The following is a 17,698-nucleotide window of genomic DNA, read 5'->3' on the forward strand; positions in this document are numbered from 1 at the left end:
TTTAATTCAAACCTCCAGATGGTAAAATGTTTTTATTCATTCTTAAAAATTTAAACATCATAACACTCTAATACATTTATTAAATAGTGCACAAGACAATTATCATTTGGAAGAGTTATTAGTTATGCTCGGTAGAACAGTGCTAATTGTGCAAGGAATAGTTCCAAATATCACTTACTGCACTGAAAGAAAGCAGTTTCTTAGGGTTAATTAGTAGTCAGCCCATTACTTATTATTTGTGCAAACCACAGCAAAAGCTTAATTAACTTTGATTCTCACTCCCTTGGAATTTGGGCTCACAATACTACAATGATGCTGACTTAGGAATAAGTGTTAAGAGTGGCAACGAGCCAGTCTCTGGCTTAAGACAATAACCATCTAATGATGAAGTGAGCAGGTTCACACACAAAGACAAGCATCAGGACAAACACAAGCTTCTGAGACGATGCCACACACTGCTTTGGAGGACATCTTTGCTAAGGGGGGCTCATAACCTTCACCCTCACCTCTAAAGTCTCGCTTGTTTCTCCCCCCTTGTCTGTCTGTCTCTGCATGTCTTTCTCTCTTCCTGTTACAGTGTGCTTCCTTGAACTCTGAAGCCTCTGGCTGCAGGCAATGACAGGAAAGAGAGCAGTGTCCCTCATTCCAAAGTTAATAACTTTTTAATTTAATTGCTTAAGTTCACTGTGCCCTCAATATGTATTTTCCTCCCCCTTTCTACTCATTGTCATTCAACGCCCAATCTCCAATTTGCTACACAGCTTTTTAGAGTAAGAGAGAGAGAGAGGCAGTAAGTCTGTGAGAGAGAGCGAGGGAGAGCGGATGGACCGGTGGCAGAGGAGACAGACAAACCATTTTAATGGATGACTGAACAAATTAAATTTGAATTCATACAGCAGCTTTCATCTTCTGCGTGATTATTGAAAAAAAAAAGAAGCTTTACAAACTTGACAACAGAGCTCCCTTTGAAGTAAGCCACTGCAAAAACACCTAAATGCCATGTTATGAGGTGAATGTTGTTTATTTCAAATAAAAATCTCATTTGGAACACGTTTAGCAAAACAAGCAACACCTACATTTATATACATGACATGCAGCCTACACGAGACCAAAACACCTTTGCGTATTTTAATTATCACCGCTGTTTATTTTACAGTTATTTTGTCATTTTTGACCTCTCCAAATGGCAAGGAGGGATATATATATATATATATATTAAAAAGCAGCAGATGAAGCGTGTGAAGGCTTTATATTGAAACAACACACTCCTCAAAACTGTGCAAATCTGCAAAGGGATTAAAATGCTAATAAAACAGACAGGATGCAATTCCTCCGTTAAGCCTCATGAAATATGCATACCCCTGCATGAGCCATATGCAGAGGAAATGGCATACTGACACAGAGGAACCAGGATCACTTTATGCTCTTTTGACAATCTGTATGTAAAGAGTGTAGTTTTAACCCCTGACACAAATGCTCACTGCAAGAAAAAAACTATTATCATGTCACTAAAGCACATAAAAAACATAGAAATGTGTTTATGCGCACTAACTACACATGAAGGTTTATTCAATTACAGATGATAATATATTTATGATGCATCCCTTTTCTTCAATCACAGTAAGACGTACAAAATATGGAAGGCTAAGGGCCTCTTTTGGACCTCCGAGGTATGATTTAACTGCATTAGCTGGATCACTGCATATGTCTATGGAAATGCAATATTGCTACATACAATTCAGAAAAATTGGGCAGCAGTAGCTTGGGGCATTTACTCCTCAACGTTATGAAAAACACATTCTGTCTGACTTGTCTGGCTTGTTAGATATGTTTTCATAAAGGCTAACCATCGATTACAAACATGATTGAATTTTTTTCTTTTTTTCTGAAAGATATGTTAAAATAAAAATGGCATCATCATACATCTAACCTTTAACAGTTGCCATCTGGGAATATTGATGCATAGAGGCACTTAGCTTGATAGTTCAGCCTCTCGGATTCTGTGTTATCTCTTCCACTGCACCAACTTTCTGTGTTTTATTTGAAACAAAATCCATGTGCTTGCAAGTACAAAAATATATATCCAAGTAAGACACCTAATTGTACGACCCAGATGACCCAGCATCTTCAGACACATCATATGAAGTAAAACCAGGGCCCCTGAGTATGAGTCATTTGATTTTGAGTCCCGATCCGATACTTTGTGTGTGTGTGTGCGTGTCGCTTTTCCACAAACTGCCCGAAACACATTGCCACAGAGTCTAAATACTTCCATTCACACTGGTAACTTTCACAAAGCAACTGAATCCAGGACCTCTCGCACCCAAACCAACAATCACACCCCTACACTACAAGCCAGAGAGCCATCCTGCGCAGCACTATGCTGGATTAATCCACGAAAACGCGTTAACGTTGCCCTAATACATATATATCCGAGCCCTAATCGGAGGTATTCTGATCGAGCCTGAAACCGCGTTTCCGATCACGTAATCGGATCTGGACATCCCTAAGTAAAACATTAGTTTAATACTCAACTCAACACAAATTTTGACCTTGAGCCAATACGTGTAGATGCTGAGATATGTCACAGTATGAGTGAAAACCTCCATGGAGTTCAAACACAGTACTGATTGTGTCAAAGTGAAAGTGGGGTCCAAATCAGCATGTCTGCTTACCATGTTTTTGGACTATGGCCTACCTCACCCTAATGACAACATATGTTGTTTTGTTTCTAAAATCCCGGAGAACAGTATGGATACAGAGAGGATTATCCTACTTAAATAAACGAACCTATTTACAGCACAGGAGTAAAGAAGCTTATTGTTCATAACAAATAACTTGTATGTACTTCCCTTCTTATCATCTCCTCTCTCATTTCTCTGCTCCATCTTACATCAAGTAATGGTACTGTTAACACAGAGTGCTGCATTCCTTTCAGCTCAGTTTTTTTAGTAGTAGTGCAAGCAGGAACGACTATGTCATCATTAAAGACCACCATCTTTATTTTGATGATTCACTGTGTGGAAAAGAAGACTGCTTTGCATTCCACTAGCTTTGATTTTGCATCAAAGAGGATGGCTGCTGTGTATTTTTTTTTTGTCTCTGATTCACTACCCCCCCTCCATCTGTCCCATATCACCCTTAAAAATAGAGGAGGAATGAGATATTTAACGAAAAAAAATGGTGCAATTGATCCGTCTTTTATGCTAATGGGAGAACAGATCACAGTCAATTATGGGCTTTCTCATCTTGTTGTTTAAAAAGAAGGCTGAGAGGGAGAGGTGGAATGAAAGAAGAGAGGGAGGGAGTGTGGCAGGTCTGTGGGGAGATTTGCCACCCAATCTATGTATTCTTAGCTTGTATTGATCCCCCCGCAGCTTTATAATCAGTCGGTCGATGTCATCCAAAGCATTTTGAAATACAGCCAGCAATGCCATTAGTAGTCAGGTTTTAATGCAGCTAAGGCCTCCATACTGATCAGGCAGACACCAAAGGGCCTCATGGCCTCCCCATCTGAATAAAAACATCTTCAGGGTTTAATAGGTTAATGAGAATTTGCATTGTTCTCCATTGTTATGAAAGGCTGTTTTAAAAGTGTGACAGCTAAAGGAAAAAAAACATCCTTTTATGTGGAAAGCCTGTGTGTTTTTCCACATTAATTACAACCAACAAAAGCAATCTGAGGCTTTAACTATAGAAACAGAAATTCACACACCTGCCGACAGCAGCTCCTTTGATTGAACAAATGAAGACTGATTTATTAGATTGTGGAAACATTATATAATAATCTGCTTCACTTGGATTCAATCATAATGTTTATATATTTATATTTTACATCGGATAGGGGGATTTGATAGTGATCTAAATGATCTTTTACATGGAAAAATTACTTTATAGTTGTAATTTATGTAATTTTTCCTCAGGAGAGATTTCATGTCCTGATAATACAATAATAATATTAGAGAATAAAAGTACTGTGGCCTGTCGCCTATACAACAGAATAGAGCTAGAGCTCGTACATGCAGACCTACTTATCATTTCAGACTGTTGGGCTTCTCATTAATCCATTAATTGATTCATTTTTTTTCCATGCAGCTGCTCATAATGGGTCTACATACACTGAATTATAGGAATTATGTTGACAGCAAAATCAAAAGCTGCTGAGTACAAACACTGTGACTCCGTTGTCCTGGTGAAAAACAAGAGAGACAAGGACAAACCGGAGCTGTTGGCGTCAAACTATGACAGATAAAACAGACACAAGTGTTTAGTTAAACCAGCTTGATAGGCATCAGTCACTGCTACTCTCACAAACCAGAAATCAGCTGTGCTTTTCTGTGACAGAGATGGTTCTCCATTAGCTGAATAATCTAAATTTGCTGAAGTCTAACAGCAGTTCAACAAGTGTGAAGCTGTCGAAATATTATGGAAATTCTTTCATTGTTTTTTTGAATAGCACATTTGGTATTTAAATTAGAACCAAAAAAAGTAATTCCATGCTACTTACTGCATGTCAATGCTTAGGTCTAAAAGTGCAATAGTTAATCCTTTCTATCAGCACAACAGTCCAGATTAGGGGTTAAGATTAATCACTCAGTTCTGCATTAAAAGTCTGATTGATGATCACACTGCAGCTGCACTCCTTGTATTTTAGCAGGCAATGCATGATTACTGACTGTAATTTATACACTCTGTGTGTTATCACCTGGAAGGAGGGGTGTCCATTTTGTTTTTTTTTTTGTTTTTTTTGCAGCATATAAGTGAACACAACTAGCAGTATGAACAGAATTCTAATTCAAAGTAACCACACAGGACTTGACCTTTAAACAGCTGCTCTCAGGACCTCTTCTTTTATTCCAGCCCTCAGAGGATGCAGGATGATGTTGGACTTTGGCACTACTACTACAGGCAAGTTCTTCATTTGTGTATCATAGGTAACATAGTGGGCAAAACCATTAAACTAGTATAATTATAATATAATTAGTCTAACCTGCCCTGTGCTAGCTAACAGTTAGCTAACCCCTTTGTATCTTGGTCTGCACGGTATTATACATACTATTATGTTGGGTGTGTGTGTTCTAGTGGTAGAATAATGTTTGTGTTTGTTAATGCCACAAGTGTTGTTGCATTAGCCACGCGAGCTAACGTTAGCTGGCCGGGCAAAGACGGCTAACGTGTGGGTATAATTACAGGTGTGGCTTTAGGTGCCAGTCAATAAAGAACTGCGCCTTCGTGACAGCTGGCAGCTAGCTAGCTAGTTAGTTAGCTAGCGTGGCTACACGCCTTAGCTTCGTGGCGTCGTGGTGCGTGGACTGTGTATAGATTGTGTAGTGGCGGTTTCCTAGTTTCTGTTTTTATCCCGAAGAACCACGATCGCCGCTGGGTGGATGTGTTTGTGGAGTTGTTGTCGAAAGAAAGTCCGACAGTATCAACAGTTGGCAGTAACTGTAAAACATAAACACTTAGAGGTTAATGCTCCGTTACAAGACACATTCGCTGTATCAGTGTTTCTCCTGGGATCGCGGTTGTGTCCGGTACTGTCGTTACACAAACAAGGGGTCTGGTTTGATGTTACTAAAATGGGTCAGCCCCTTGAAGCTTATTTTATTAAAACATGGCACCGATGTTTCAGTAAACATACAATATGCACTTCTCTGACGATGCGTTTTTGCGTTCAATTTTATAGCGTTTGTAATCATTTAGTTGAGTTATATGTTGTGCCAGCTGGTACATCAGTACCTCAGTATGTAATTATATTGACTGATTTATGAAAACCTTTCCTTGGTTATGCATATCTATAAAGAGAATGAATGCTGTACAGTTTTATATTGCTATGTTGTTCAGCTGAGATTTTGTTTTTATAAACTTTCAGTAGTGTAAACATTTCACCCTCTTTTTTATTTAGTCTTATGAACATGAATCTGGCTGGACGGCATCAACTCACATGTACCAGGTAACAAAAAAAAAAGATCATGCTGTAATATTTACAGTTTAATTCATAAGTTTTGGTGTTTGTATTGTATTTGTAGCCAGACGGCTTCTCTGTGTTAATATACTTTAGCACTAGTTAATTATGCCCATTCTTCTCTTTTAGCTGGTGGTCGTTGGAGGTATTGGAGGTTGCAGCCATTCACAGGTGAGTTAAATACCAGAGACAAAATAATTTTTACTTGCCTATGTGTTTTTGTTTTCTATCATTGTTTGTCCGTACTTGGGAAAAAACATCAAAAATACTTAGATTGAGGGAAAAGTTAAACCTTTACATCTAGTTATAATTTTTTACATCTTTTACCCTGCCTGGGTCATTAGATTAATGTCAGGGTCCACCTCCCTGACCACTATGTCCTTTCTTCCCGTGCTGTTAGACCCTTAGACTACCTGTCTTCGTATTCCTTCTTTATACAAACCCTAGTCCTCTAATTCTTTAATCCCACTTAATCCTTTCATGGTGAGAAAAGTATTTCTCTGTGTTAATGCATGGAACATTTCCAACCTAAAACATAATGCTCACTTCACAAAAGTTGCGGAGAGCAGGCTCAGTTCTCTGTTCTACAAACCTAGACTGCTGCAATTGTCCCTGTGTGCTGGAGTCTAGAATTATATAACAGTTAGTAGCAAGGCCAGAATAAGAGGTCGATGGCTGCTGTGAAGGGATTCATCAGAAGACGGTTTAATAATCTCTAATCTTGGTTTTCTTGGAAGCATTTTTAATACATGACTGCAAGAGGTGACCAAAAGTCCAATGCACTAAGGAGTAAAGAGAGAGATGAAGCAAGGAATAATGGGATGGAGAGAGGCGTTTCTTGTGCTTGTGGAAAAATCCAGAGATGTCTGAGGGGTTAAGAGGCTATTGCTAAGCCAGAGACATATTTATTTTTTCCTCTCCTCTTCCTTTTATTGTTGTCGGACAGATGGAGTAGAATCTCTGGAGCCAAATCCAACCCTGCGTGCCGATTCCTCTTTCAAGTGGCTGTTTGTCGTCTAACTGACAGCAGCCTGCCACACAATGTGCCAAACCCATAACGACACTAAAGCTAATCCAATAGTGCATTTCATTTCTATTTTCACTTGCTGCAGATGCAAGGCAACCTTCACATAGCAGAGATGAGGAGGAAATGTCCTTATCCTGCTGCTCAGCACAGCTTAGCGTATGCTTGAGAGCTGATGTGGCTTCACCAATGCTGTCTGTGGCTTCTGTCTTCTCCCAGTTTGAAAATGGGATCACTCTTGAGGAAAGCTGCCTCCTTCAGCTCTGCAGGAGGCAGCAGAGGCAGCACCCACTCAAAAGTGTTGCAGTTGATGAGACAGGGAGGTTTTATGGGGGAGACAGCATCTGGCATAAAAAACAGAAATGTGTGGAAGAGGGAATGTAGGGGTTAAGGTACGAGTGTAGGCATAGCCCCAAGGAGTTGTCAGCCTCATCATACAGTTTTCTTTAAAGGAGGTTTTAGGATGAAAATAAAACAATGATGCTTGACAATCAGTCATTGTACTGGCAGGTTACAGGCTTTATTCATTTTGTCAGTATTCTTTCATGTCTAACCTTTACAAAGCAGCTTTTATTCCTATATTTTATTTATGAATCACACCTTTAAATCCACCACTACTGGCTACAGTCGACCTTCGGGTTGCTTTAGCAACATTTTTTAAATATATTAAATGATTTGAGTGATGACATATTTCACAGCTTATCTTTAAAACATCAAGAAGGAGCTTGGAGGAAATATGGGAATTTGGCCACAATCACCTTCAAACTGATTTGTTCTAGATGCATTCAGTAAAAAGATTTAACTGGCAGGACAGCACACCTCAAAATACCCATCTTTAGGAAGATGGTTTGCTCTATTGGGGTTGGGACAGATTATGACTATGCAAGGTTGCACTGCATGGCCTCCATGCTTACTCTTCTTTTTTTAATGATGTGGAGGAGGACAGCCTCTATTACAGGGGTTAGGCACTTCCAGACATATATCCACACTAAATTGTAAAAGAAAGGTCAAGCAGAACAGAAGAACATATTATTATTTTTATTATTATTATTATTATGGACAGAGAGTATTATTTTGGAGTATGGCTGTGGCCTGTTTACTGCAACATGAGGCCCTCTGTGAAAACGCTCTGAAATTATTGTTGATTTTTGTTGTTATTGTGGAGAGGGGAACAAAAAATAGCAGCACACAAATAGCCTGAGGAGCAGTGAAAACAAGCACAAAGTAGAATAAGAAAACATGGCCAGTGGTGGGCCAATACGTGGTTTACAGCCTTTGAGGAGGATTTTAGAGGTGGTATAGGTTAAGGTGCATGTTTGCTCTTGTCACTGTCATTCATAGGGGTTGTTTATGTTGTTGCCTTTTCAAGACCAGTTTTTTTTATTTTATTGTTGCTGCTGCCTCAGACTTGAGTGACTGGGAATGTGCAGTTTGTTCCAGAAGAACTAATGAAAGTAATCCTCAGCTGTCTAAGTGCTGGATAAATAAGTCTGGAGCCTTGAATCCTTACTTTGACTCTATTTGCATAATTTTAGCCACATTTATACTGTGTGTGTATATATGTGTATATATGCATGCATGCTTTGCTGGAAGGTCCTTATCTACACAGGTTTTAAAGTTCAAGAAAATATTGATGTCAATCTCTTATAGATTGCCTCATGCAATTGATAATAGACTGTGTGGCAATTGACTTTCCTATTTATTGCTATATACATCCCTGTCATAAGTTCATAAATAGTTTTGTAATTTATGCAGCATAATAACTATCTTCCATATAGTCCCTTTTATAAAATAATTAGTTGTAACAAGGTTATTTTGGCTATAATTAGGTGCACTACAAGTTATAATAGGAAAATCTGAGACCACTGAGAGTGCAAATAAGGTTTCATGCATTACTTAATTCTCCGTTATGGCTCCTGATAAACACACATGACAGCAAAGAACCTTAACAATTAAAAATGAGAGAAGGTTTAGCTATATGGTGCGCATCCATGGACAGATGCATGCATGCATCTCCTATCAACTCCTGGTGCTGTCAAAGGAAAAGGAGTGGCTGCATTAAGTACTTTATTTACTCATTTTTTAGCTGCGCAATGTGTGTGCCCACCCCTCCCAGACTCGCCCTCAAGAGGCTGCCATTAATTTAGCACAGCGCTCTCAAGGCTTCATCAATGTTAATCAGAGCTAAACATAACATTAGATTCCCTTCAGCTGCTTTGAAAAAGGGCTTGAAGGCATGCATATACATGCTACAAGATATTTGTTTGTGTTAAAGTGTGTGCAGAATAGGAGTTTTTAATGATAAAGTCAACACTTTAAGGGGAGGCTAGGAGCATCACATGCCGTTATAAACTTCACAGCAAAATATACAGATACAGTGTGTTAACAGGCTGTCTGTGACACGGCAGCACCCCTTCTGCCGGCAGAACAACAATAAAAAGTTGCTCACACTGGTTGGTCATTAAAGTTTTGAAATATAATGCTTTAAAAGTGGCAAAACATCTAGATTGATGTAATTTAGTTTTGCAGGAATTAGGCTTTCCCTTTCAAACTAATTGCTTTTGTTAACTTTCTACAAATTAGATTGTAAGTGGAACAAAATCACAAAAGTACCCTCAACAAAATAAGCATTCCTACCTGCAAGACCACACTTTGGTCGAAGTTGTATGCACTCGGCCGACCTTCCAGGGTGGAGAAAGCAACGTTTCCTCCAGTGAGGGGAGAGATATCGCTGAATTCGTCTGTACATAAAGCAGTCCTTTCATCATCCCCTGGGCGAATGTAACCTTTGGGATCCTTTCCATAGGTCTTCTCACAGGAAGCGCTGTAATACTGGTATGGCAACCAGGGCCCATCCTCTTCTGTACGCTTGTAGATTGTGAAGCTCTCTGGCCGACTGGTGTAGAATTTCAATCGTATATAAGTTATGTCAAAGGCTTTCCCTGTAGAAAATAGACAAGATTAGCTTTAAATGGAATCATTAGAAGAATTAAAAGTTCTTACATAAGAAACAAATACTGTGGGGTGACAGTTCAGAGCCAAGAAAAAAAGACGTAATTGCATTATAGAAAGAAGGAAAATGTGGGGGGATAGACTTAATTTCCTCTAACTTCATGCAGGGTAAATGAATGTCATTCCTACAGGAACAGAAGAATACCCAGGATTATTTTCTCAATATCTAGATCATAATGGCCCCCAAAGGTGAAGCACAGGTGAAAGAAAAAGTTTTTTTTCTATATATGAAGGACGGCACAGAGAAGGATAATGAGTGCAAAATCTCTAAGGGGGAAGTGCCTCACTGTAGTCACATCAGCAGGTGGAATACAGTCTGATACACCAACAGAAAGCAGCTACTCTAATCAATGGAAGAGTGATTGATCAGACAAACACTGCTGAGTGTCATGAGGCGCAGAGTATCCCATAGCATTGACCAACAGGCTTTATCATGTAATTGATAAGTTGATGGCACAAAGTCAAAAGAAGTTAGTTGTGCAGTTCAACTCTTTGATTATACAGCAGGATCAAAGTCAGTTATGTTGAAATGAGCTTTTTATACCTTAAAGTTGTATGTCAGCAAGTATGAGACAATAGATTTATCTTTGGGCAGTCATCCTCTACCATAGTAACTTACTGCAAAGTAAAGGAGTTCTGCTTATTGACTGTGTGTAATTGTGGACGAAATGCTTATGATGCCACCAATAAGTGTCAGCAAAGGTGTTTTGTGTCCTTGTGGAAAGGTCTGATTGTCGCTCTTTTGGCAGCATCGTAGTCCGCCTAAACTCCCAGTATAGAGGTTAACTGTGCTCAGAAGTTGGCCTTTTTACATGAAAGTCTATGGAGATTTGAGACAGCCCCCAGAGGCTGCCAGACTGCAGTGTTTGACACTTCTGTATGCGCTTAATGTCTCAGCTCAGGAAGTTGCCACTTAATTTTACATGAACCAGAGAATCCAGAAAGCCTGGAAAGCTGGTCACTGATCCTGATTTTTCATAGAGATCAGCAGACCACAACCAGGTGTTGGTCACCAACAGAAATGGGTTATATCAGGACAGAGGATACACTTATTGGACCCGGCTAAGAGAGAGGAAATAAAAAACATATCAAGATTCAGTGTGTGAATTTCGAGTGCTCTTCCACCAGGACAACACTCCTGTCGACAAATAGAGATAGATTTGTATTCTACCCAAGCTTCAATTTGTGAAAAAGGAAAAAATGTATTTCAGAACACAATCTCTTTGTCTGGTGAATCCAGCACAAATGAGGAGATTTCATTTGAGTTTGTGCTGGGGGATTTACCAGATCTGACTAAGTTCTGCTGTAATTGGTGTTGCGTTGTAACTGTAAAGTTAATTTTGAAGGTGCAAAATAAGTAAGAGGAAGAAACTATCTGGTACATTTTTAATGAAATGAAAGGAAAGGGTAGGAGAGGATGCAGTATGCACACTTTTGTTTGCATACTGCAGTCACAAGGCTTGAATAAACGGTTATTTCTCTTTACAATGCCTCCTGCGTGGACAACTGCAAATCGAAGGTCATTGATTAATGGTCCTTATTTGGGTTTTGTAGGAAAGCTGACATCTTCATTCCTAATCTAAAAGCAAACAGAGAATTCTGATTCTTTTTTTTGATTGAGTAGTGTCACTTCTGCTCACTGTTTACTCACTCCAGACAGTTCAAACAATAAATCTGAGAAATCAGGGAGACTTTTTGAGTATGAGCAAACATTAGAAATCTGCCAAATGTTATGCAGCTTGAAAGGGGATTAAATGGGCAGACACAAATTAAAGTTGTGTTGAAATCGGAACAGCAACTGACATGTAGAAAGTCTCTTTACAGGCTTCTCAAGTGTGCTCTTGGGTATGTTTTTCTACATCATTAGATACTAAGTCTCAGATGCTCTGTACATTCATAGAGGGGTGCCATCCACTGGTACAGCCATAATGACATCTGTTGCTTTTCACTGCCAAGTCAGAGCCAGGCATCTTCCAACTCTTGTCTCTGCAGAAATCTCTAATGGTATCTTTCCTTTAGGAGCCCTGAGATCATTTAGCTTTCATTTACTCCCTGCATGAGGTGAAGCTGAGCCCAGCTGGGACAGAGGCAAAAAAAAAAAAATCATAAAAGAAGCAGAGGATGAAACAGTTGTTGAATATCCCCCGTGATGAAGTGCACACTAATTGCAAAGGATATTTGTATGTTTTTATGGTTAATGTTTAATGATTTGTGAATCATCCTCCTTCAGGAGTGCAGTAATATTTTCATTTAAATGGGCAATGTATTCATTATGTAAAACAGTAGATGTGGGATTTTAGTTATTGAGAATTTGCTTATCAAAGCAATGAGCAAAAATCAAATGGAAATGTGTACCCCCTAAGATCTTATGTCACACTACAGCACAAATCTTGTGTTTTCACTTTGCATTTTGTGGCTTTGGTGTTGTTTCATACCACAATCATGTCCTAATTATAATAATTTAGCCTTATTATGCCATAAAATGACACTAAAACTTTGCTGCACTCAAATTTTTGTGACTAAAATAATGGGTAGTCCATAATACATGGAATCTGCACATTTATTTTCACTTAAGACAGCTTACTTTGAAGCAAATATCTCTTTGTTCATTAAGTCTTTGAACACTAACAATTCAGTTTGAAACCCACAAAAACTACCTTCTATGGGCGGACAAAAACCAAAGCTCTTAATGTTGTGTGCAGACGTTAATTTTGACACAAAGAGATGCAAAAGTAGAGCGCGTGGTCTCTTCTGAGTCATCCATGTCAACTTAACACAGCTGCTCACGTCTAACCCAGACTGAGACTAAACTCCCCAAAAGTACTGTTTACAATCTGTTTACATCCACAAGCTGAGTTTTTTTTTTGATCTGTAAATAAGCTGGTGGGTGGATTATCTTCTAATCATGCTCCAGCTCAAAGTTTAGAAATGAATTCTTACCTCCCTACAGAGGATTTACAGTGCATCTTGTATGTGAGCCAATGATCTGGTTGTGGGTGCCAACTGTGGCAGACTTCTATCGTTGTTTTACATCAGAGACAGGATGTTGCTTTTCTTTGACGGCACTGAATGAGAACCAGCTGCAGACATCAATGTGTGCTATTTGAATGTGTGTGTGTGTCTCGCCGAGTTTTTTTGTGGGAACAATCTGACCCCAATTCCTTACCAGCAAACCACCCAGCATTTTCTTTTTTTTTCCCACCCTTTCTTCCTCATTATGTTTGTTTACTCCCCTTGAAGCAGCCAGACTCCCCCTTTCTTTTTACTTCACATATCCACTCTGACCTGGCTGCAATGTGTGTCCCTGCATCCTACCGCTGTGTTTATCATCCCAGCATTTGCCTGTATTCGCCTCAGACTGAGCTTGTTTTGTTTGGAGAGGCAAAATAAAACAGTTACGTCGAAGGCCCCCCCCCATCAGCAATCCAGATGGATCACAGGATGCCACACATACAGAATTCAGTTGCACAGAACTGCTGTGAAAACTTAATCATAGCCATTCTTTTGAAAATGCAGAGTCCAGAAACATAGGCTACAGAAAGACACGCTACCAGAGCAGGAGCAAAGGTCAAGTCAGTCTAAGGAAGGCAGACTTGTGGGTGTTGGGAGTGTTTTAAGAATAACAAACCCTCCAGAACATACTTTCGTAGCACTATTGCCACCTTTCTCTAGAAAAAGGCGACAAATATAAACAACAAAGCCTCAAAACACAGCCAGACATCCGCTTGCTATTGGAAATCAATACTCTCCATTTGATGGAGACACTTCCTGTTTTCAGAGCACGTGATCATAACCGTTCCTCTTCAGTCAGAGCTCTGACATTTTGAGCTTCTGTTATCATTTTGTCCTCACCTCTTGTTTCTTTTGAAGTACAGCATTTTGGCATGGTATGCTGTGGGACTGGAGAGTCTGAGAGAGGAAAAACTCTACGTTTGGACAGAAGGGAGCATTTGCAGTGATTACTGTGAGTCAAAATAGGATGGACATGCTTTCTCAGCTTTTAACCAAACAATCATAAATGAATGTAAACAGAAAAAAACCTCAAAAGCATGACATCCCTGTAGTAGTTAAATATCTTAAATTTCACCAGCATGTCGACCAACCTAATACTATTTAAGTGCAGAATTTGTCGCCCTAAAATCACTTAGGTTTAGGTCTGTATTCACTGTTGGAAGGGATTCACATAAATTCTGAATATATTCATTCATATCTGCCCATTTTTATTAATCCGCTTATAGCGTGGCACAGCATGGAGAGCCAGAGCCTATTCCTATACATACTGCATGAAATCAGAGTGCAATCTAACCTGGTCACCATTTTGCCTCAGGTAACAACCACTGTGACTCACAGTGATTTTCACAGTGAATTATTTCTTTGCTTTGTTTTGTGTTTTCTAATATGAACAGACTGTGTCAGCAGTTTGTGTACTGCTCAACACGCATGAATATGACATGAGGAATAGTATTGATTCTGCATACTGTCTTGGAATCTATAAACTCTCCTGAGATTGATTTTTATTTTCTATGAGTTTATTAATATTTCGATGCATTTGAATGCAGGCAGAGGTTAACTTACTATTCAGGACCATTGTTGGCTGTGTGGGCTATTTTGTAGTGGGCTTGCTGTCTTGTTAACAGCCTGCCTGTAGCACAATAAAGAGAAGTGACTTCTTATTATAGAGATGAGTAAATCTAAAGACAGGAGAGAGAACACAAAGAGCGTTTTCAACTGAATAGAAATATAGTTTTTGTAAAAGTAGTGACTTCATTTTGGTCAATAATAAAGGGGGCCATACTCTTCCAGGATGACCCAAATTCCTCTGTGCACACGCTTGTTAAGAAGAGACCTCTGTTGCACGAGACACAAATGTAGCTCAGCAAATAAATAGAAGTAGTGAAGGTAATTGTGCAGAAAAAGTTGTATTAATGTGTTGTAACATTAATTGCTACAGTTTAATTTAGTTGTAGTGACAAATGTGGTTACGTATTTCAGCAGTTTTGCACTGCATGGTAATGGGATAATGATGTCAATGTCTCAAGCTGGTCTCATAAAAGTTTTTTGGAATGAGAATGAGTGAATGGATTTCCTCAAAGGAAAGTGTGTGAGTGAGTGAAGAAGGTAACCTATAAACACTTCTGCTGCCCCCATTTAGCTACAGTATGACTAAACCCTTAACAACATCAAATACTTATCTCACTGGCCTAAAAATCTTTCCTTATCCAAACCATGGGGTGCTTGACCCAGATTTGTAACTTGCATGGCTTCTCAATTCACCATATTCTTGAATAATTCAGTCATGAGACTTTGTTTCTTGATTATCAGCGGTAGGTGTATGTATTTGATTACATTGCAATAATTCAATTTTGCAACATTTTGCTTGGAGGTATTTCCCTCCAAACATCATGTAAAAAGTTTAATAAAAGTGTAGAAAAAAATTAACATAACTTCATGTGACAGTGCTGACCAAGTCCCTGCTTATGTGAAAATAGCTGGCTGTGGGGGTTTTAATGAATTTTACCTCCCTGAAAAGTAAAGTGTATTTTTTTTGGAATTCGGAATGCGTTTTATGTAAATGACTTGCTAAATTCAGTGGGTCCTCCTCTTATCAGAGCCTCGTTTCTGTTAAGCTTGGGGGTTTTCTTAGGTTTTAAGCCGTTTATTACTTGGAATTCAGTCCTACAGTATGTTTGAAGTGAAGCAAGTGGCTTAAACCTGTTGAATTTTGTTTGGAAAGTGGTTACACAATTCCTGAGTTGGCCAAGATCCTGAATAATGCTTGCATTGTATGTATGTATGTTTTGTCCCAATTTGAACTCTGACTGCACTGTGCCAGCTGCATTCATATGAGTTCATCAGTGATACATGGCAAATGTAATGTACGCCACTAGTGGACTGCAACTCCATGTTAGCATGTCCTACTCATTCTGTGTGAATCCCACTCAATTCTCATACAATCCTTCGAGACCATGTGGTTACAATACTCCAGGTCTAAGCCATGTCTAGCTGTGTTTTGTAATGAATAATACAAAGCATGTGTTGTGTGGCACCACATCTGTTTTGTATTAAAGATTTGACTAGTTGCACACAAAATAATGCTTCAAGATACTTGTGCAGAGAAGGAAAGTAAAAAGCTGATCACATGAAATTCAAGGTGGTGTTTGTGGAAAACTCATACTGCTGTGAGATTCTATGACTCTTAAGGCTGAAGTCACCTGAGGTCAATAGTCCGCCAAATCTACTGCTGATATTCAGATTGTCTTCCTGGAGTCGAGAAACCCAGTGTATGTGAAAAGCTTTAAAGCACACTAAATGGAAAAGGGTATTATATACAACACAGTTGACCTCCCTAACTACCTGACCACAAACAAGTTGAGGGAAGTTGGAGTTGAGAATTCAAGGGTTGGAGGGAACTAAGATGTGTTGTTGTGCTCTTACCTAAGTGCAGAGTGAGGTTGACAGAATTTGGGTGCTGGATTCCATAGTACATGGACTGACTCTGCCACCACGTGGGCTCTTCATTCCTGTTGAAGTCTGTCAAGAGGCTGGCATTGTGGCTTAGGTCTGGATGTGTTGCGTCACAGAGGTGGCATGAGCGTGTTGAGCCGGTCTGCATGCAGTACTCCTCAGGTGGTGAACCACAAACGTTTGATGCCACCACGGTGTGACTGAAGGCAACATTTTCAAATTCGGGCATACAGCGGCTTGGCACACCCTCATCATCATCATAGCAGGAGTCCATTGTGGCCCAAACAACGTGCAGATGAAGAGAGAGCAGAAGGTTCAGGAGAACAGACCTCACAGCACAGGATGTTTCCATATCTACAAAAGCATCACACACAAACTTTCACACGTGAGGCTGAGATAAAGGCACAGGAAGACTTGAGAGGAATAGTCCAAGAACAGAAAATAGAAAAGCTTCTTTGTTTCCTGTCTCCTGTTTCTGCTCTGCGTTTACTAGGTCTTCCACATGTGTTACCCCTCTGTGGACTGGAATGAAGTTTATGCAGGAACTCCTCACTTGGAGACAGAGGAGGGACAGGGGTGGGGTCTGGAGGATCAAACAATCCATAAAACTTCTCCACCTGCTGGTCAACTTAAAGACTGCATCAACATTAACCAGATGTAGACCAGATGTGGGTGAAAGAACGCCATGTGACAGGAAGACACAGTCTATAACTAGCTATTTAAGTGTTACAAAAAGAGGTTGTTACACCTCTTTGGCTTTCAGTTACCAAACCACCTACATTACATTATCTTCAATATGGTGAAAAATGTGCTTGGCCCTGCAGCAGGACATTCCGGTAAAATGCTGACTGTAGTGATTCACAGTGGAAGTCGGGAGGTGCTAAAACTGTCTGGAATACTTCAACAGGCACAAGTTGTCTCCATAAAGGAATGTCACTCTGGGGAGTTCTGTGACCGAAAGGGACAATTTATTTATAAAAATAGAGGAGTAAAAGAGCTACAATGCTTTTTTCCCCCCAGCTAGATCCACTCTAGGCTCAGCCGCCATGAAAGGTGGGAAGTGGTTTGCATATCCTTGTAATTCATACTGACTGCTTAGGGTCCAATGGAACCCTTCCATTAGTGTTTGAATTCACTTCTAAAAGCTAGGAAAACTGTGCTAAAGTCAGCAAAAACAGAAGGCTTCCAGAAAAGAGGCGTTTTATGTTGAATTTATTCATATATATTAAAAC

General features: G+C 39.5%; 1 protein-coding gene across 1 annotated transcript in view; it reads right to left on the minus strand.

Annotated features, from left to right (window-relative positions):
- The window catches only part of lamc3 (laminin, gamma 3), an 88,125-nt gene extending 71,153 nt beyond the window's left edge, over positions 1 to 16,972 (minus strand). The window contains exons 1-2 of the mRNA XM_028418453.1: positions 16,437 to 16,972; positions 9,627 to 9,931 (exon numbers count right to left, since the gene is read on the minus strand). Coding sequence (XP_028274254.1) covers positions 9,627 to 9,931; positions 16,437 to 16,818 — 687 coding nt within the window. The 5' untranslated portion in view covers positions 16,819 to 16,972. The remainder of the gene's footprint in view (positions 1 to 9,626; positions 9,932 to 16,436) is intronic.
- Between the last annotated feature and the right edge of the window lie 726 nt (positions 16,973 to 17,698).

Source organism: Parambassis ranga, chromosome 12 (genome assembly GCF_900634625.1).
Source record: "Parambassis ranga chromosome 12, fParRan2.1, whole genome shotgun sequence".
Lineage (NCBI taxonomy): Eukaryota > Metazoa > Chordata > Actinopteri > Ambassidae > Parambassis > Parambassis ranga.